This window comes from Haliaeetus leucocephalus, unplaced genomic scaffold (genome assembly GCF_000737465.1).
Source record: "Haliaeetus leucocephalus isolate CR32 unplaced genomic scaffold, Haliaeetus_leucocephalus-4.0 Scaffold830, whole genome shotgun sequence".
NCBI classification, from domain to species: Eukaryota; Metazoa; Chordata; class Aves; order Accipitriformes; family Accipitridae; genus Haliaeetus; species Haliaeetus leucocephalus.
In genome coordinates, this window is record NW_010973266.1 from 761310 (window position 1) to 781729 (window position 20420).

The window sequence follows — 20420 nt, forward strand, 5'->3', positions numbered from 1 at the left end:
AGGTTTTATTCCGTGATCAGCATCTCTCTTACTTGGTGTGAATCACAAACAAATAGGATCTCATTGCAAAGTGTTATGCCTGAAGGACCTGGTTTTGCCGTGGATTCTCTGCCAGTCTTGCGTCTGTGGACCCTGCTGAAAGCAGCCAATGTTAACTTGTGTGAGTCTGGCTTAGGGCAGATCCCTGGTGCTTAACAAAATTGAACACATGGCTTGTGCTTTTTGATGCAGTGAGATGGGCACCTTCCAGAGCTTTACCAGGAAAATCATTGTGTCATTAAAGTAAGTCGGAAAGCCTCCTGTTGATTCTGCCAAGCCAAAATATCCCCAAGCTCTGCCACTGCCAATGTGAATAGAGTTGAATTTGGACCATAGCATTCCCAAACAACGGTTCATGGACCTCTTCTCATTATTTCTGCTCTTTATCCATCTGGGAGCTGCAAGCACTGACCTGCAAGCAGCAAGCTGCCCAGTCCATGTATAATTCTACTCCGACATCTTTGCACAGTTTCTGTTGAGAATAAGACCCCACTGTGCTAGCTCCTGTGTGGGACATGCACTGCAAGGCATGCTTTGCACTGCAGAATAGGCTTTTCAACAAGCAACACAAAGAGAGAGTCAGTTCAATTCACTTTGGATCAGAGACGGAGCCAGGAATAGAGCACAGGGCTGGTGGCTGTCCGTGTCCTTAGTAACATCTGCATGGTGCTGGGGGCCCCCTCCAGCCTTCTTTGCACCTGCCAAAGTAGGTTTCCTTTACTCCTCTGACTGCATGCTGGGCTTAGATCTTGATTTTGCTCTTTATCATCAATTCCAGTGATGGTATGTTAAAGATTTCTTGCTTTGTAATTTGGGTTCATGTGCCGTTTGTTTCCTCTTAGTTGAATCCCGTTTCCCGGAGGCTGGAGATACCAGTATGATTTCCATGTAATCAAATGCTGGCAAGTGCCACCTCCGCCTGTGCAAGCATAGCAGAAACAGAAAGCTTGAACAGGGCCCTTGTTCTGTGGTTCCCAGCAAGGAAAGATTTATGTGGACCCAATAGGCAGCAGCCTGGGCATATTATGGCTAACAGCTTGCTGAGGAACAGTCCTTAGAAAGTTGCATTTAATTTAGAAATGTGTAAAAACAGAAAATTAAATGTACCAGCAAAAAAGGGGTTTTTTTTGGTTTTGTTTTTTTTTTTTTAAAAACCATCGTGTTAAAATCTGCGTATTTTGGTGGTATGTAGGTAAAGAAGAAGAAAAGGAAGAAAACTGCAACCCCCTCCAGCGCAGATGAAAAAACATCATGGCCAAGGGTGGTAATGGTTAGGCTCCAGGCAGGAGGGAGTTTTCTCAAGCTAAGGTAGCGGCTTTGGAAAACTCGGGTCATACCCTTTGTAGTTATCATTAAAGCTTTGCTCACTGTTTGTGGGAATACCAGCAAAAGTTGGTCTATCAATTTAGTTGCTGGGTGCAGTTTATTAAAAATGTAAAGTCAGGGCACGTTGTGAAGACTGTGGGTTTAGCGTGATGGAGCAGCATGAAAAATGCAGACAGTTTAAATTTGGCCCATCCTCACGTGGAGCAGAGCTTAAAAATGGAAACTGGGGGGGGTGGTGTGAGAAGCACATGAAGTGTATGTTAATTCTTCTATGGGATGAGGATGACCTATTTCTGTAAGTCATTCTCGATTGCTAACTCTAGGCAATGAAAATGTATTTTCTGAACGGTGAATAATTTAGCAACTTTAAAGTGATTAACATAGAGAAGAAGCTATGACATGAAAGGTAGCATGCTTTTGGAGCAAAATACGTTCCTGTGCAGGAGGGCAGCACGGATCCTTTGCATCCTTTAAATTCTGTGAATTCGCTCAAAGAAGGTTCCTGTTGAAAGAAGAGATGAGATTTGGTCTTGTGCTCATCCTCAGTATAAAGGTGAATTAAAGACCTGAGGATCTGAAGCAGTTTGTAGTATCAGACTCTCAAAGGTGGCTTTGTCACTGTTCAACTTTTGTTTAAATTGTGGATTGAAATGACTTAAGAATTAACTTCTCATTTCATGGTTTCCCTTCTACAGTCAGAACCACAGGGTGAGCTAAATTCATGACAATAAGCAGACTTTATTTCTGATATAAAACATACATTTATTACACTGCAAGTTTGGGTCACTAAATGAAATTATTACTGTGGCATAAATGTGAAAAGAAATCTATCCTTGTTTTATTAGACAGGACTGAAAAATGGTTAATGCTTTAAAAACTGTGCCAGAAAGCCACAGCTCATCCTGCTCTTAATCCATTTAATGTATGTTTTATTGGCATATGCAGTGCAAAGCTTTAACTGCACTCATGCAACACTGAGCGTAACAGTTCAGTGCAGACTAAGGGGCCTGCACCGCTGTCTTTGATTGCCGTGCTTTCTAGAAATTTCAAATAAGGCAATTAAGTTTTGTTGACAGAATTGCTTCCCCATAGAGCAGTAAAAACTGGCATTAATTATTTTCCTAGTTGTCTTTATAAGAGAACCCCAGAAAAGCTTCCTGCTATATATACCCAGGAGTAAGGTGAAACACACTAGCTTGCAGGTCCCTGTGATAATTTCTGTCCATGCACCATGAGCTGTGCGATGTTGGTCTTCCCCCTTCTCTCTTGGAGCCTCATCCATCCCAGGTGATGCTAGAGTTGCTGCCAAGCAAAAAAATAAATGAGAATATTGCTGTTGAAGAGGTTGCCATAAGAACAACTGGTTCTGGTCCTTCTGGTTGGTAGCACCTCTCGGATGTCAGCACAAAAAAGGCGTTGGTGGTGTCCTCAGGACAGAAATCACAGAAATGCCTGCTCTTTGGCAGGTCTTAAGAGACATCCTCCTTCCACTTAAATACGGTTTTGCATAAGCTTAGCTGCAAACCCTACTGGCGTGCCCATGTTTTCAGAATTCATCAAGCATCGCTGGATGGGCTTAAATATTTTACAGTTCAGATACAGCTCGAGGGTGCAGTGCAGGTTTTCTTCACAAGGGTGGAGGCTGAGGAATGCTGCAATATCCATATTTTATGAGGTGGCAGGTCTGATGAGGAAGGTTGTAATGAAGTAGCAAGCCACCGTGCCGATTCAACATCTGCAGCGGGTGACAGGTTCTGTGGAGGGTGGCCAAGCCTGCTGCACTGCTGCTATGGAGAGCCGGCCCTTCTCTGCCTGGCTCAGCACCCCAGCCCTTTTGGGGAGGGGAAAACCTGAGGACTTGAGCATTTTTCATTTCCACGTGTTACGTGTTCCCGGTGTTATGGCTAATATTAAAATACAAAGATGTCGTTGCATTACAAAACTTGGATTAGCGTATTTTTAATTCTTAGTTTCCTTTCTCTAATAATCATAATGAGGACTCTGTACCCGAGAGATAAGTTCAGCTCAATTGCCGCGCGTGCGATGCTTTGTGTGGAGTGCTGGGGCTAGGATCTTGGGGCTGCCGTGCGTGCCTGCTGCAGCCAGCAGCGTGCCCAGGAGCGGGGAGCCCCGGCTCACAGCCCCAGCCCCCAGGCTTTTAATTATCTGGTGGTGGTGGCCAGTCTGAGAGCAGAGAGATGGTGTCCCGGGCAGCAGTGTCCTGACATGCTGGTATAAAATTTAAGATGGGTGGCTGGTGTGGCTGCTGGGCTAAGGTGACTTTTAGAAGAAAATTGGATTTCTCTGAACGGGCTGCGGTAACATAAAAACTCTCTTGCTGGCTCTGTAGAAAGCAGTTATCTGGAGTTATGTTTAAGGACATGAAATGATGAACTGGGTTCCCATGAGGCTAGGCATGCAGCCCCATAAAGGGGAAAAAAAATCCTGCATCAAAGGAATTCCAAATTAAATTACTTTCTCAGACTTTTAAAAGATCCATCTCTTTCATATATTTTTTAATTTAATTTTGCAGATGGTTCTTGAACTTTTACCTCCCCAATTTTATTACAAACTTTCAAAATGTTTCCTTCTTTTCTACTTCCTCATGCTATCTGCTTCATCAAAAGAGTCCCTTGTGGACATCTGGTTCATCTGTAGTAGCTGCCTTCTCATAAAACTCCGAGGATTTGAGCTGGCTTACTATAGAAGTAATAAGTTTCTTCCTGGAAACAGTGTATTTCTTTACTGGCTGGATTTTATTCGTGATTACTACAGGTTTCTGCATCCTCCTATGAAAATTCCTTAATTGTATTTAAACTAGCATTGCTCAGCAAACCTTACCACTGCAGAGCCAAAACATACAGTATGTACATAAAACATTAACATTTTTCCCATGGATGGAAGTGAACTGAGGCTGACAAACCCCAAACTTTTCTGTTGTGCTGAGCAAAATAGATCATCAGCTTTCAGTTTGAAATGGAAATGGCAAAGATACCCCAAACTTTGTTTTCAGCCTAGTTTTTGAGAAAACTTGAAACATTTAAGTTTGGTGGGTTTTTTTATGAGAGTGTTTTCTATCAAAACCAGTTTCGACAGTTGTAAAAAAACCCCAGTGTTTTTATGAGAGTGTTTTCTATCAAAACCAGTTTCCAGTTGTGTCCTGGAGAGTCACAGCGAATCCGCTTGGCAAGGGTGGTCGCTGAAGCTGGCTGCTCTGGCGCTCGGAGGGGTTGCAGCCCGGCGTGCCGGGACGGGCGCGTGCTGAGCAGGGCTGGAGCTGTGTGAGGAGTGGAGAGAAGGGGGCTGGAGCTTCAGCAGCATTTCGGAGTAAAATACCCATTTGGGGTATTTTACCTGAAATCCACGTTTTTCAGCAGAGAAAGTAAAACTTCATTTTGGGTCAAACATTTCATTTCATGTAATTATTTATTCTTTTTTATCTTTTAAAATTAAAATGCAAAGGAGGTCTTAGGTACAGAAAAGTACTGTCAAGGTCAGTTTTGAAAACATGCCAGAAGAGAGACTTTCCCATCTCCCTACACACTGTAAAAAAAATGAAGTTAAATGGAGGGAATGAATTCAGTGTTTTGGTATAGCCAGCTTTACAATTTTTGTTGCAATAAATTTGTCTAAAACTGTTTAGCTTCACTAAGGTGCTTTCTGTTCACTTCAGGGTTTTTAGCAGTCATAGCCTAGCCCTGAACACAATACAATCTAAATATTTTATAAGGCACCAAAAGTCATCCATTTATCATTTATAACATATGTTGCAAAAACATTAAGTAACGTTTAGCAGATGTTTATTGCTAATGTTATGCTACTATAAACGTGCTATAAAGACTTTTTTTTTTATGGTAAATCAATTTTAGTTACTTCAAATAAAATTTTCTAAGCCATAGAAGTGGGGGAAAACAGCAACAAAACAACTAACGGCTAGAGTACACATCCAATCTGTCAGCTTGATAAAAGATGGAAGCTGAATTTGGTATTAATTAGATTTATTTTCTAATGTAAAATGCCATGCCTTCAAGGAAGGAACATCGTAGTACATTTTAATGGTAATTTTCACCATCTGGGTAAAACGTTTACCTGCTTGGCCCATTTGAAACTGGTTGTCTGGTTTTGGATTCCTAGAGAAGAGGACCGACACTGAAAAGCAGGACACCTTGCCTGAGCTTTCTGCCTGCGCCGCTGGCACCTCACCCATCCCCGGGGCCCCCCGCCCCCCCCCCCCCCTCGCGCCCCCCCCCCCCCCACTCCCCACTTTCCTTCTGGCGCCTTTAACCTGGGCTCCGCTGTCTCGTTCTCTCCCCGGCATGCCGTGCGGGGAAGCCCTGGGGCTGGGATGGCGGTGGGGGGAAGGAGAGCGTGGTCCATGGGCGCTCCTCGGGGACGAAGCTGGCGCTGCCTGCAGCGTGGTCTGTTGGCGTAGGCAACCCCCCGGTGCTGTGCGGGGCTGCTGCGGCGGTGCCCTGGGCTTCCTTCAGAGCAGCGTCTCCTCCTCCAGCGCCGGCTTATTTTGCAAGTCAGTGGTGCCCCTAGACGTGGCCCTGCCCGTGTTCAGTGGTAAGGTCACGCTCCGTTCTCAGTTAAACAGAAGAAGGGGGAAAGATGAACTGTGAGGAATCTTTCTGTCTACTGCCTGATCGGTCCTTTCATGTGCACAAATGTATATGTGGGGGGGGTGTTTATATGTATATACACACTTTTATAGAAGACTTCTCTGCAAGCATTTTACGTTGAAAATACAAAGCCCATCAGTTAATGCGAGCGAGCATGGCAGTGGTTGCGCCGTTCTCAAGGCGTGAGATCCCTGCTCTGATCTGGACTACAACCGAAAAGCACGGTGTCCTTTATTTCTACCAACGGAGTGGATGTCCCCAACTCCTGGCGTGTGAAAGCCCACCGGGTAAGCCCAGCTTGGCGGCTAGCCCGGGCTCGGGAGGAAGGCTGGCAGTGGGCGGTCCGGTGGGGAGCTGGCCTTGAGAAACGAAGAAGTGACTGGGGGGAGGTTGGTTCCCTCTTTTTTTCCCTGTGCTACTGGGAAAGTCAAACTTTGTAATTATGATGGAACTGTCCCAGAATTAAATGGCTGAAATGATCTTCCTGATCCTCGTGTTCTATTCTGGGATAAAGAGCAGGGACAGATGAAGAAAAATAATTACTAGTGCTGCGGCAGGATAAGTGGTGATTATCCTGTAAAGCCAGCCGGGCAGCCGCGTGCCTCAGCTGGCAGAGGTGGTGAAGGAAGAAGTGCTGCAGAGCCGGAGCTTGGCCTTCTTTGGTCCAGTCCTCCTCCCGTTTTTCCTCTTTCACCACCAGCGTGACTTCTGTTTATTTCCATGGCGTGTGGCAGTGCTGGTGGGGGGGCCCCAGCGGGACGCCTCTGCACGGGGTCCTGTCCCTGCAAGTCCTGTTTGCTCCATCCTGCGTACCCCCAGAGCAAGTTGGGGGATGTCACAGACAAGCTTACCTTTGTAAGCACTGGGGGGTGCGATCTCAGGCACTTTAGGCTAAGCTTAAATTATTTGGCATGGAAAATTAGCTCAGGGCCTTTTGCTGTGCCCGTGAAGCTTTCCCTGCCGGTATGTGGAGAGGTGGAGCTGGGGGTCAGGCTGGCCCAGGAGCCTGTGCTGGTGTGGAGATGGGGAGTGCTGGGGAGGTGGCGGAGGATACCCTGCTGCTCGTATCTGGAGGGGCAGTGCTTGGATCATCACAGCCTCATGGATTTAATGTCATATTTAGCACTCAATTATATACTGTTCCTGAAGAGTTTGGTATCAGCTTTACTCTTCCTCTACCCAAGGTTGCTTTTTTCCCCATTTTTTTTTTCTATTGATAGTTGAAAATACTAATAGAGTATATGAAATTTGGAAAACTCTTGGCTTGCCTTCACTATATAATCAGCAAAGCTAATCTAGACTATCAGTAATGCTCAAATACCTACCAGAGCTGTCAGCTCTCTGCTTCTAGGGCCAGGCAGCGAGGAGTCCCTCAGAGAGGTCCCTCCTCACTCTTTCTCACAGGAGGAATATTTCGCCTGGCAGGTGGGAGAGGCACTGGGGTTGCTGCTGTGAGGGCAGAGACTTGTATTCTCTGCCACATCAGCCTTTCCTTGCAGGGCCCTCCTGCATCAAAACCTGCACCTCAGCCTTAGCTTCTGAAATGCCTGTCTGCCCCAGGAAACAGGTCTCGGGTTTGTTACAGCAACACATCCAAGGAACTGGGATAAAAACGGTGTGTTCCTGTCATTCCTGGTAGGGCTTTAATTAGCAGTCCTTTCAGTCCAGATAAGATGATACTGTGATCAAACGGCTTCAGCTCTGCTCTACTTCAGACTCGGTGCACTGAGGAGTTTGATTATTTGCCAGGGAGATTTTATTCCAGTTGCATATAAAGTTTTCCATTACAAATTTAACGTGATGGTTCTGCCCCCAAAAGCGTGCAGTTGCTGTTCATGGGAACAGATGAACTTGTGTCCGCAGCGGAGTCCAGCTGCTTGTGTTCCGCACGGTGGGTCCTCGAGCTTCTCTGCGGGCAGAGCCTCCCGGTGCAGGACGGTTTGCTTTCAGTGGATGTCTCTGCACCTGCCAGCATGGCACCTGCCTCCTCCGGTCATCCGAGCGGCCGTGGGAAGGGAACATGACGGTCCGTGAGCTTTGGCCTCGGCGGAGCTGCGTGGCCACCTCCCGCAGAGACCCCGCGCCAGGCTGTCGGCGCCCACCCCAGCCTTGCCGGTGTTCGGTGGCCGAGGTTCCCAGGCTCGGGAGCCGTGAGCTGCTCTGTCTGCCAGGGGCTGACGAACAACGAGCCTTGGCTTCGCTGCCAAGTAATGAAACCTTCGCCTCAGCCGGCAGCCTCCCCGCGCTGCCGAGCAGATCGCTTGGGAGCGCGGTGGGAAGGCCTCGGGGGCTGGGGAGCAGGGACCCCGCTGGGGACCAGCAGACCCCCGGGGATGAGGGAGCGAGCTGCTGCCAGCCCGGAGCCTCCCGCTCCCACTCCACCCCACGCGGGGACGGCTCCACGGGCGGCGAGCCCGGGTCTCTGCCTGAAGCGTTTACGTGGGTAGTGGGGTGAATCCCTATGTAACGTTTGCTTTTTCAACACTACCACTCCGTAATTTGCTTGGAAGCTGATTAGCAAGCAGTACCACCATAAAATGGATGATTTACCAGAGAGTTTTGCCGACAGGCAGTACCCTTCTAGAAATACTATCCGGACATGTGGGAGCAGGTAGAAATAAAACCGTCTTCAGTATTGGCCTCAGGGCATCAGTTACTCGTTTCAGGTGGTCCGGGGAGCTCTGGTGAGCATTATGTGCGGGCTGCCCTCCCTCCTGCAGCCAGCGTCTGAAAACACGTCTCACCCTGGAGCTAAGGGAGGCTAATTGCTGTGAAAGCTGTGCAGCGTATATAAATAGCCTTATTTGCCCATCAGCCTGTGTATGTAAAGCACATGCTTGTCTCCTGTGCTTTTGGCTAAGACCACCGTGAACTCATTTAGTGCTCACTAACCTGCACCAATGGAGAGCTGGGCTGTGTGGTTAATGAATAACCCGTTTGCCTCCCTGGGTTGTTATTGTGAAGTAACATAGTTTTTTCTAACAGAAATAGCATTTGTAAAGCATACCGAACCCAAGGGACAAGGTGCTGTGTTTTTCTCCGCAATCTGTAGTCCCTCCTGAGCTTGTTGACGGAGAAGCAGATAGATGTAATGCGCTTGCACTCGTTTGGAAGGGTTCCTGGCCAATGCAAGCAGTATTTTTGCACTAATTAGGAATGGTTTCTGGCCAATGCAAACATTTTTGTACCCAATACCAACAACCCCGTCTTCCTAAAATGAGTTTGCAGTTGCTTTGCATGGTACATTTGATTCCTTATGGAGTAGCAGAGATTCATTTTTAATTATACAATAACTCACTGTTTTTACACAACTTCAGAGTTACTTCCTAATAGCATGTTTGAATCTTTAGTTTCTAAAGGGGTTCATTTATAGCACTGGGCTTGTATTATACCTTTAATTTCTTTCATTATCTACCAGCATTCCCTGAATTCCTGGGTAGTTAATGCTCACTTGAGTTTCCTGTCAGTCATATTATTCTGTATTTCCATTTTTCTCACCCATGTAATCTTCTCAGTTGATATGAATAGGCAAAACAGATCAGCGTGAGATGTTGGAGACCGAGCATATTTGCTCGTGCTTTTTCCAGTGATAGAAGGGAAAGCAGTGGTTTCGTGTGCCGCATGGAGCCTTGCAGTTGGAGAAAAATGGATGCCTTGCATTCAAGGGTTTCAGGTTTGGGGAGGACTGCTGATACCGTTCCCCATTGCCCTTTGCTCCCTCTCTCTGTCAAATACCTCTGCTTTCTCCCACAAGTCACTTTACCTCATCTCTAATCAAAAATCTCACTTTTGATCTCCCCAGTCTTCCCAATCTTCCCAATTCACTCAGGCTGATCCTCCAGTTTGAAAGCTTTTCATACCTCCCAGTCCTCCCAGTCCCTCCGGTTGTCCTGCCTCTCTCTCTCCCCTGCTGTTTTTAGCAGGCTTACCACTTCTTTGGAAGTTTTCTGAGGTTTCCCTTTACAGTGATGCCTACACTTCGCTTACAGGCTCTCTGCAGTACTTCCCTGGGCTGCCCGATCCCCTTGCTCAGGCCCTCCCCATCACTCTGAAAGCTGCTCCTAATCCCGACATCTGTTAATCCTGCTGTCATTCCTTTTTGTCGTCCTCTTGACTTTCACGACCATTTTCCCCCGTTGCAGCAGCCCTGTGTCCCATGTTCCCCGCAGGCTGTCCCCCTCCCGGCACAGCCTGGCTGGCTGCCCTCTCCGTCCATCCACTGCCTCGTGGTTTGCAGAATCGGCCTTTCCTCTCTGGCTGGAGTCAATGTGTGCGATGACTTCTAAGTCTAAGCTGTAACTCTCTTTTCTGTGAGATGAAACTCTTGGCATTTTGTGGCAGCACACTTGTGGTTACTGTGGCCACGTATTAATGTTTCTACATCAATTACCGTGATGCTTTCTTCCAAAGCTAGATTGCAGTAATATAATAGGTAGACAAATGCTATTAATTATGCCAACATATAGAAGTACAGTGATAGAAAGAGAAAGTTGATCATGTCATACTAGCTCTACAAATTTGCTGTTACAAGATTCAAAAAATAAGTTCTTAGGTCTTTAGTGGTGTAGACAGTCATTCTTGGAGTTAAAACTTCCGTGGTTTTATTGATGAAGCTGGAAAACATGCAGATAAATAGTGAAAGGTTGTCTCGATCCTGAAAACATGATTTTTAATTTTCTGTTTTCCCCAGATTTCAGAATATTGGATGCCAGGTTCGCTAACTGCATCCACTGTTTTCCTACTATTGGACATTAATACCAGGTCCTGATGTTGAACCCTCACTGGCTGCCCCCTGTGTATCTGAAGTTTTATGGTAATTTTATCTTGCCATACTTCTAAATATCTTGTAAATGAATGCAGAATAAAGAGCAACAGTTATAATTTTAAGATAGTAAAGGCAAAAGCCTCATTTTTTTTTTTCATCTTACATTGAGGTATACTCATCCTTCTGTATAAAGAATTTTTGCAGAGAAACATATTCTTCATTCTCTTTATTTCATTGGAAAATAGAAGCTGTGCATCCAGTCTGCTTTATCACACAGTACATTTTGTGACTACAGTGAAATCTTAATTATAGAGATGTCAGTGCAGCACCTGGCACTCTCTTGTGAAGTGGGCTGGACTGGGCTGCGTGAGGTTTTGTGAGGTCCAACAGGCGCGTGAAACCCTGCCATCCTGCTTTTCAGGCGTTACTGGAGATGGAGAACAAAAACATGCCAAACTAAGCAAATCCAGGTCACGGTATTTATCTGTACTTGTGATTCATGGTTTGTCACTTGATGCCAGGGCGAGTCAGGAAGAGGCATGTCTCTTTCATGGCAAATACCAACATCTTATGTCCAGCAGTTCCACTTACCCGCGAAGGTGCTATATTGATAACAAGCTGTTAGAGGAGTCAATAGGAATAATTAGCATAGTTTTTTCACAAGGAGCTAACAAAATACCCATTGGGCCATTTCAGCACAACAGATGGCATTGGGTTGCGGTGTGACCAACAAGTCAGGGTCCTTGTGCCGTGGTGCCGTGCTCCCTTGCATTTGTACACTGCAGACGGTTTTCAGGTCCCTCTCCCCCTTTCGCGGGTTCCTCTGGTCCAACCTCAAGCCAGAACCATTTCGGTACTTACAGATTGTGACTGTCAAAACTGTGCCGTGCTAAAGTCACAGTAGTGGGGGAGTATGGTCCTGTGAATAGGCAACAGCTGTCATCTCCTGCTCGCTGGGAGCGTGTGTCATGAAATCCTCCACTGGCGTCTATGACTCAGGCTCGTACCAGTCACCCCCAAAATAATCAGCTCTTCTAGTTGTGGGTGAAAGACAGCTTTCTCTTGTCAGCTCACAGAAAGTGGAATCTCTGGAGCAAACGTAATTGTTCCAGGCAGGTTCAGGATTTCTATTTTAGGGATAATCACATATTCTGTAGTGATATGTTGTCATTTTTAGAAATCCAGTGTGTTGTGCACAAAAAGCAACATGCTGCTACTATGATTTTCTTCCTCAAATGTTGAGATTTGCTTTTTCTTTAACTGGATTTCTTACTAATTCCTGAAGAAAATAATGAAACTGACAAAACCAGTCAGTGCCTGTTCATCTACCATTATCTGAACTTCTAATCAGCAGGACTGTGTATTTAATCTATTAAAAGTGACATCTTTGCTGATAGGTTCAAGTGCCTGGTGAATATTCATATCTAGATTTGTTTCTTGACTGCTGACTAGAGCACGCTTTGTGGATCAGTTGTAGTCATGGATACATGGAAATGGCACTTTTGGGTTTGTTTTCTCAGCAGCAATGCTTTTTTACACACTATTCCAAACATTATAATAAAGAATTGTCAAAAACTGCCCTCCTGGAGTGATCTCAGATCATGAGCACTTGCACATGGTTTAATTACCAAGAAAATGCTGTGCTTTAAAGGTGCTCACTGTAGCTTTTTGAGTATTACTTAGTGACAGAAGTTCAATTAATGGATTTGCTTGCACCTGAAAAAAATCAGATGTTGCCCCAAATGCTTCAGCATTGTATGTGCTAATGTTTTGGATTTCAGAAAGAATATTTATGAACAAGATGTAGCTGCGGTTACACATTGCTCACTACAGTCTCTCTAATAGAGGTGGTAGGAAAAATGCTGCCTGTGGCGGCAGATTGCTCCTTCCAGTGCTGGGTTTTGTCAGCTGGGAGGGAGCAGGTGACTGGTTTGCAGCTCCTGCAGTGTCTCGGATGAACCGGCCGCTGGCTCCAGGCATTACCCGTGTCCTTGCCAATGTCTCATGGCTTCTCAGCCCAAGACCCGTCAAGTCTTGCTGGAAGAAAGCTGTTCACCCATGGAGAAGGGGAGCGATAAGGAGATGACACACCACTCGTGTAACTGAGGTGTGGGAGGCTGTCAGAAGGACGGAGCAGCACTGTTTTTCCCACGTGGTCTTTCATGGAGTCTTCTGGCGCATCCTGGGGTAGGAGACAGTGCATCTGCCCTTCATTGTCGCTTATGGAGTGGACTGGGAGTGCGGGGAGGTACGTGGTAGGAGCTGGCCCACACTCTGTTTTCAATTTCATATGGCAAATTTTCCGAGTTCTCCTGCAGAAAATGTCCCACAAAAGCGACAACAACAATATTTTGGATATAAGCCTAGCACAAAAGGGTAATAGGAACTCCATGGGCATGCGTGGGCTTTTGATTCATCCTCAGAGATGACAGATGTGCATTTATTTAAGATCTGGGAGTGGGACTTGGAATATTTATAGTGAATTCTTTGCTCCCACTCTTCCTGTGTGATTTTTGGTCTCCGCTGTCAGTCAAACACAGGTTCAGTGCTCTTTGCTGACCATTTTGTGCGTCATTCACACTGCAAATCCCCAAGCCCATGCCAAGTGTTGCTCTTTGTCCAACCTTTGAGCTTTCTGGGGAGGAAATGCTGAGGGTCCCATTGCATGGTCAAGGTCTCATGGTAGAAAAGTCAAGGGCTGACGGGTGGAACTGAGCAGGGTGCAGCTCAGTCCACCAGCGAGCTCCTGCTACACGTCTGCACACTTTGAGAGCACACTGGGCTTAGAATAGGATAGCATAGTTCAGTTGGAAGGGACCTGCAATGATCATCTAGTCCAACTGCCTGATCACTTTAGAGGTGACCAAAAGTTAAAGCATGTGCTTGTGCAGCGGCCAGCACTGTTGTGCAGAGGGTGTGCGCACCACGGGCCTCGTTTGCAGCCGTGCAGCTTACTGAGCTGTGAGAACATTAAGGAACTGAGGTATAAAGAGGCAATTTGTAAAATGTGTCCTTTACATTGGCTTTTGTGACTTTATTTATTTGCTTGTCTGTGAGGCACTCTAACTATATGGCAATGGGGATTATCTGATTATTGGTATAAATAGACCTATCTTTTTTATTTATTTAAGACTAATATCAGATTAGATCACAGCAATAGTTTAGTAAAAATAATTTTGTTTGCAGTGGCTGCTGATCAAGGCAGTAGATGAAGTGTTATAGCTGCACTGTCCTTTCTTGTCATTACTCCTCACCGTGGCTCTGGAAAAAATAACAGATCTGGTACAAATGGGTTTGCACGTGAAGAGAGTGGAAGTCAGTCCCTGTCCTCTAGATGTTGTCCTTTGGAAAGCACAAATACCAGACCACCTGGCTGTTGAATGTGCACAAGCAGCACGGAGCCAGGCGCGTGGAGAGCAGCAGCCGCCCGTGGCATGGGGCGTGCGGCTCGCCAGTGCTCTCCACTCTGCCATGCTCTGAATTTGCTTGCATGCTTACGGTGTCTCTGTGAGACTCCTCCTGTATTGACACAAGTCAAAGCTGTATTTTAACTTGGGCTAAACCGCGTATTTAGTTACCTAATTCAGCCTGTTTGCTAGCTACTTCAAGCAGGTAAAATGACACTGTTGAAAGAAAAACAACAGCTGTCCTGCATCTTCCCCAGGAGGCAGTGACTTTTAATAAAAGCTTGACCAAAACTCTTTAGTTGTCTCCTTGTCTTCTTTTTAAATATAAGATCCTTGCAAGAAAGCATTTATAAATTTAAATTCTTTTTTTTTTTTACCTTGTAGTGAACTTTGACCACTTCCAGATTCTCCGGGCGATTGGGAAGGGAAGCTTTGGCAAGGTAGGCTTGAACGCTTGGTCTTGAGTTTGCTTGTATGTTTTATCAGGTGCCTGCTGTTATGTACTTACGGTTTATTGAAAAAGTAATGGTGCTGAAATAGGCTATTTTTATTGTTGGATGATTGCTGCTAAGTAAGCACAGGAAAAATGTGTTCAGGAAAATACCTTGTTGCCATTTGGTACTGCTTTAATTCGTGGCATCTTGGTGAAACAGGTGTATTTTAAACTACCAGCACAATTGTGACCATTTCATGGCAAATATTCATTATTTTTTCTGTCTCCTGAGAGGGTTTATAGTTTGTGAGGAGAGACAGTAAGTCAGGAAGGTGTTGGAAGTTGTTCTGGGTGATTGACTGAGCTGGCACGATGTGGTCAAGAGGGTTCTATGAAGCCCTGGGCTGTTTTCCCACTCAGATATGAGTTATGCTGAAGAGGTTTTGTTGTTTATTTCTAACAAGTTTTTTTTGCCAAGCATGTAGGAGAAGGTGGGAGGTGATGATCAAAAAGCTGGATAGCTCTGGAAATCAGTTACTGGTTGATTTCCTAGGTTTTTTTTCCTTTTTCATTCCCTTTTTCACTGACTCTCACTCAGTCCCTGTGTAGATAACCATTTGCTGCTTCTGTCATGGCATTTTACACCATTTGTTTGCACTGCAAGCACAAAATTTGGTGTGTATGTGTGCCTGCACATGCTTATGTCCTTGCACACACACCATACTTCATCACATTGGTACTGTTCTGTCATCATTTTGTCACCTGCGTTTTACTGTGCCCCAACAGTAGTTGTGCCTGTCTGTTTAGCCAAGACATCTGCACCTGATGGACAGGAGCTGTAGGAGCGATGACCCTGGTGATGAGTCATGAAAACTGCTGAATTTTGGTTGTCATAATCTTCTCACGTGACAGTTGTGTAGTGTGGGGCTTTGTGCCAGGACTGGGTGTTCGGGTGGGGCAGGGAAATGGGCTTTTGAAATTGTCCCAAATGTGTAATATTGAACTTGGGAAATAGCACAGAATAGTTCAGAGGTCAGCAACAGTGCCTCCGTGTCTCCACACGCTGCTAAAATAAACTAAGACAAGCTGAGCGATCAGAGGAAAGCCATATCCTCTCTCGTTTCTTTCTGGTCTGGTCATCTTGGCTGGTTTCTGTCCATCTTGCTTTGATTGGCAGCTCCATGGGGGTAAGAAAATCTGAATCTTGCCCAGCAGATGAACTGTACTGTCCTTTACTTTTTTACTCTGCCCGTTACAGCCCTAATGAGGCAGTATCAAACTGCGTGATGGCCATGTGAGCAGCCTGACCTGCTGCAGTTGATGATCGGAAAGTTCGTTCAGATGCTTGGAAGTTTTGCAAAAGCAGAAATTTCTCAGGAGATCTGAGAACGGTTTGGCCAGAAGAGCCTAAATTTTTACCTGTTACTGAAAATCTCTTTTTAAATCCTTAAAATGTATGAAGCTTCAGTCTTGAGAACAAGTAGCAGGACGAAATCCAACTGCAGTCTCAAACAGGTGGAGTCCAGCTCTTCTTACAGTCAAGAGAATGGACACTATTAGTCGTAGGGCTGTCATTAGCACTGCTTGCTAACAAACATGTTTTGTCACAGCCTCAGTTAACTGACGAACTCCGAGGTATCTATTACACTGTTCTGGCGTGCTCGGGGCAAAAGCTACCCATGTGAATTCCCACCTGGCTTTGTTGTAAGTCCACATGGGATCAGGGCTAATGCAAATGTGGTGCCGAGTAGTGTGCAAGTCACAGAGAGGGTGCATTTAAATAGTAACCCATATTTTCAGCCATGTCTCTTGAGCAAGAAGAGGCAAAAGCTGGCAGCGGAGCTATGTCAGATTTCTGAGGTTATATTAGACGATAGAGAATGATTAAATACAAGCTCAGGTCCTTCCTTAGGGTAGTGCTGTAAAGATAAGGCAAACAGCAGAGGAAACTCTCCCCAGACACTCCTGGCAAGAACAGGAACCCTCAGGGTCTTGTGACTTCCACTCATCAAAGACCAAAACGTAACTCAAAATCTTACTAAAAAATAGTGGCTAACATTTTTCTCGAGCTCATCTGGGAAGACTCATACTTGCAAATGTAAACTTTCCAGAGAAAAGAGGTTTTATTCTGTTGAGCAGCAGCACTTGGTGCTGGAAAATTACTTCTGCTCAGAACATGAAAAGGAGAAAAAAAATATTCTTGTCCCAGGGCAGGACCTTTTTGGTTTTGAAGGGAGCTGCTCCTCATGGCTGCTTCCTTTTCTGTTTATGTTAAAGAAAGGTTAAGTCTAGCACGTAGCAGTCTATCAGGCATCAGAATTGTATATACACTTTCAACAAAATGCTGAAATGATTCATCTGTCATCTTTCTGGATAATTATGTCAATATGCTAAATTTCCTTTGATGCTGAGAAAAGCTTTTTACATTTACAAAGTCATCTACAACTCGCATTTAATTACAGAAAATGTAGAACGACCTACCTGAAAACTGTTACTTGAAATTTATGAGTAATTTAGTTGCTTTGGTTGATTTAAACACTATCTGCCCACATTCAGGAAGGTATTCAGGAGCCAGTGTCCTGTCCATCTCAAATTGGGGGTGTAGACCCTCAGTGTGCAATGAGTGACCTGTGAAATCTGTGATGCCATGCTATTCTCTAGTGACGTGACCTAAGAGGCAGCAATCTGCTGGGTAGCTTTGGGCAAGGCGTTTGCTTTCCACTCTTGTTTTGTGCACCTCTCAGGACAGATTGTGTGGTCCTCAGTACAGGAACCATACCAAATGAAGGAAAAAGGAACTCAGAAATTGCTTTTGAAGAGACTGGAGAGCCCCTGAGCTATGGCTATATGCTGTGGCGTATCTGCAAAAACTGTCCATTTTTTTTTTCCTAGAGATGGATTTAATCATCTTTAAGATACTATTAATCAAATGAGGGTCATGCTCAGTTCCATGTTTACACAAATTAGCAGATGTGTAATATTTTCCATACATATTAGAGGTAAAATTATTTGATTTTCAGTATTTTAATAGGAGCATTACGTCTCTCCTGTAGTACAGGCTCCTTTCTCAAGCAGCAGCAGCAGCAGCTACTCAGATTTTAGCTGGTCTGTTGCCATTACCCAAGGAGCAGTAGCTAGCAAAGGGTTTCCAGAATGTGATGCAATCTGTGACCCCCTGTTTTAATGGGAAATGCGCTCTGAGTTTCATGATGCTTCATGAGAGAGATGATGAGACCTGGAAATCTCAGAAGGTGTGTTGGTTGCATTGCAGGTATCCTGACATCTCCCTTCTTAAAAATTGACCTCTCCTGGCTTACGTCTTTCTCCATTTGAACCGGGAGGCAGCCGAGGGAGCGTTTGCTCCTGTATTCCTCCTCCCACCCAGGCTTCCCTCTCGATTCTCCCTTGAATCAGCTGCGGCCGCCTTTTCCAAGGCATAAAGGATAGGGTTATGGGAATTCATTATTTCCACGCTACTGCTGTGAAGAAATAAAAGCATATCTGAAGTTCTTCAGCACGGATTTATGTCTTTGTCTGCTGGTGGAAACAGGGGATTAAACCCGGGGCTGGGGGCTGGAGTGAGCAGCAGCGTGAAATGAAATTTTCCACAGAGAACAAACGTGTCTTGGGGTGGTTGGGCCCATGCAGGCGATCCGCAGGGGCCTGGTGGGCGTTGCTGTCATTTTCCTTCTTTTTTTATTTTCTTTGTTTTGAGTGATCTGTGAAGTTGTAATGGGACCTGTGAAGGTTTGGGGGAACCCGTCTGGTAGTAAAGAGGTTTTTACAGCTGGCAGGCTGCACGGTGAGGGCCTGGAGAACAGGGACCCCAGGCAACCCCGCCGGCCGACCCGGGTGCTCGCGGCGGACCCACGGCGAGGGAAGGCCGTCCTCAGCACGGCAGCTCCGGGTGGAGGCGTCCGCCTTCCCGGCTGGCCGCCTCCTTGGGCCCGGTGCAGGAGGGTGCTGGGGAGGCCCGGCTCCCTGAGGGTGGCTTCTCGCTGACCCTTGCAAAGAAAGCCCGATGGCAACGTGGTTTGCTTTGCTGAAGTACTTTAACTTCGTGATTTTGTTGCTTTAATAATTCACACAGCCTGAAGCTGGGTATGGCAAAACTTTAATCCATTTTCTAAAGGTCACAAATGCCCACCCAGTAGATACACCGTAAATAAAATTCCCTTGAAGTCTATTCTCAGCTGAATTCCTCTTTGATATCAACACAAGCTTGATCCTTTGTCTTTCTTTCCAGCTTTATAAATGTTGGATTTTTCCCCAAAAAGAAAGGCTAGAAACGTAATCCTTTGATATTAAAATACCACAGATATTTTTTGCCCTTGTTTTTTTCCTTTGCTGTACTGGAGCTCACATGAGGCCGAGGGTTGGTCAGAGCTGCAGGCAGGGTCTCAAGACATGTGTCCCTGCCGGACATTGGCCCCGTCACTCATTCGCACGCTGGCAACAGCCCCGGCCGTGGCGTTGGAGGGTGGCAGGAGGACCCGCCATGTTGTCACGGGGCTCCGGAGGTGAAAATGGGTTTGCTTTTTAAAAGGGCAGTGTGGTTAGCTGAGAGGGGACAGCCAGGCGAGGGGTGTCCGTGAGTCCCATGGTGCCAACAGCCTCTGATGTTTGACCACCCAGCCCTGCAGGAGGGAAAGGCCTCGCTGCACCAGCGCTGTTCAGGCATCGTCCTGCTTGGCCCCCAAAGCTCCACAGGGTGTCATGTGGGATGTAGGAGGTCCTCCAGGCAGGAGGTACACTATTGCAGGAGTGGTGATGTGAAGGACGTGCTTCACCACAGCATCTGGCACAGGAGTGGCTCCCCGGGCTGGGGGGGGCCACATCTGCCCAAATCCCTTGTCTGGCAGTGACCACGAGTGGGTGCATGAGAAAGCATGGAGCACACGGAGGTGATCCTCTCTCCGATACAACCTCCTAGGTAGTATTTAGTGATTTTTTTTCTTTCTTGGATGTTGCTAAGCTGTAAGCATGTCATCAGTAAAAGCCACGGGAGAGAGGATGGCAAAGAATGAAAAGCTGAAGTGACGATGTGGTCGAACACTACCTTACTGTCTAGATCTCAGGTTTTGGGGACAGCAGCAGTAAAATTACAGAGCAGAAAATGCTGCCGAATGATGTCGAGTGACAGAGTGATCAGTGACTTCAGCTGGAAGGAGGCCTAGGACATGATACTGCGTGCTCCCACCAGGGACCTGTTTGGGGTTTCTGAAGGATCAGACTTCATAAGACAGTGATTTATAGTAAAAGCTGCCCACTTTTATTATTATTATATACCCAGTGCCTTATTAACATTTGCATTAGAAACTGCCTGGGGTTTATTTCAGCCCCCATCATTCCCTGTGGATGAGTCATGCCGGCGTGGGACAGGAGGTGGGACGGGCGGTGGGACCAACGCTGGCGCAAGCAGCCAGGAGGCTGTGGACAAGAAAGCAGCGTAAGAGAGCGGAGGATGGAAGCACCCTCCTCCACCCCAAACCCCACTGATGGCCCCTGGGCCACCCCTGCAGGTTTCCACGTGCAGGTGGGGTCTTGCCCCAGAGCAGAGCGGCATGGTGGGGCCGCATCGCCTGCCCTGGGGCTGCGCGGCTGCTGCATCCCCCTTCTCGGGCAGTCCCTTTGTGTGAGCGTGCAGGGAGGGGTACAGTCCGCTGCAGAGGGGCACGCATGAGTGGCAGCTCCCGGGAGCTGGCTGTTGAGCGGGATGGCTTCTCTTTGTGTGCCAGGCTCACCCCTCACTCATACAGTTTCTCTTTGTGTGGCTCAGACGGCCTCTGTCCCTCTGGAGTCCTGAAACCTGCTGGTTCCTAGTCATC

General features: G+C 46.4%; 1 protein-coding gene across 1 annotated transcript in view; it reads left to right on the forward strand.

Annotated features, from left to right (window-relative positions):
- The window catches only part of STK32C (serine/threonine kinase 32C), an 88485-nt gene that overhangs the window by 35115 nt on the left and 32950 nt on the right, over positions 1 to 20420 (forward strand). Inside the window, exon 2 of the mRNA XM_010581940.1 lies at positions 14544 to 14599. Within this exon, the coding sequence (XP_010580242.1) occupies positions 14544 to 14599 (56 nt within the window). The remainder of the gene's footprint in view (positions 1 to 14543; positions 14600 to 20420) is intronic.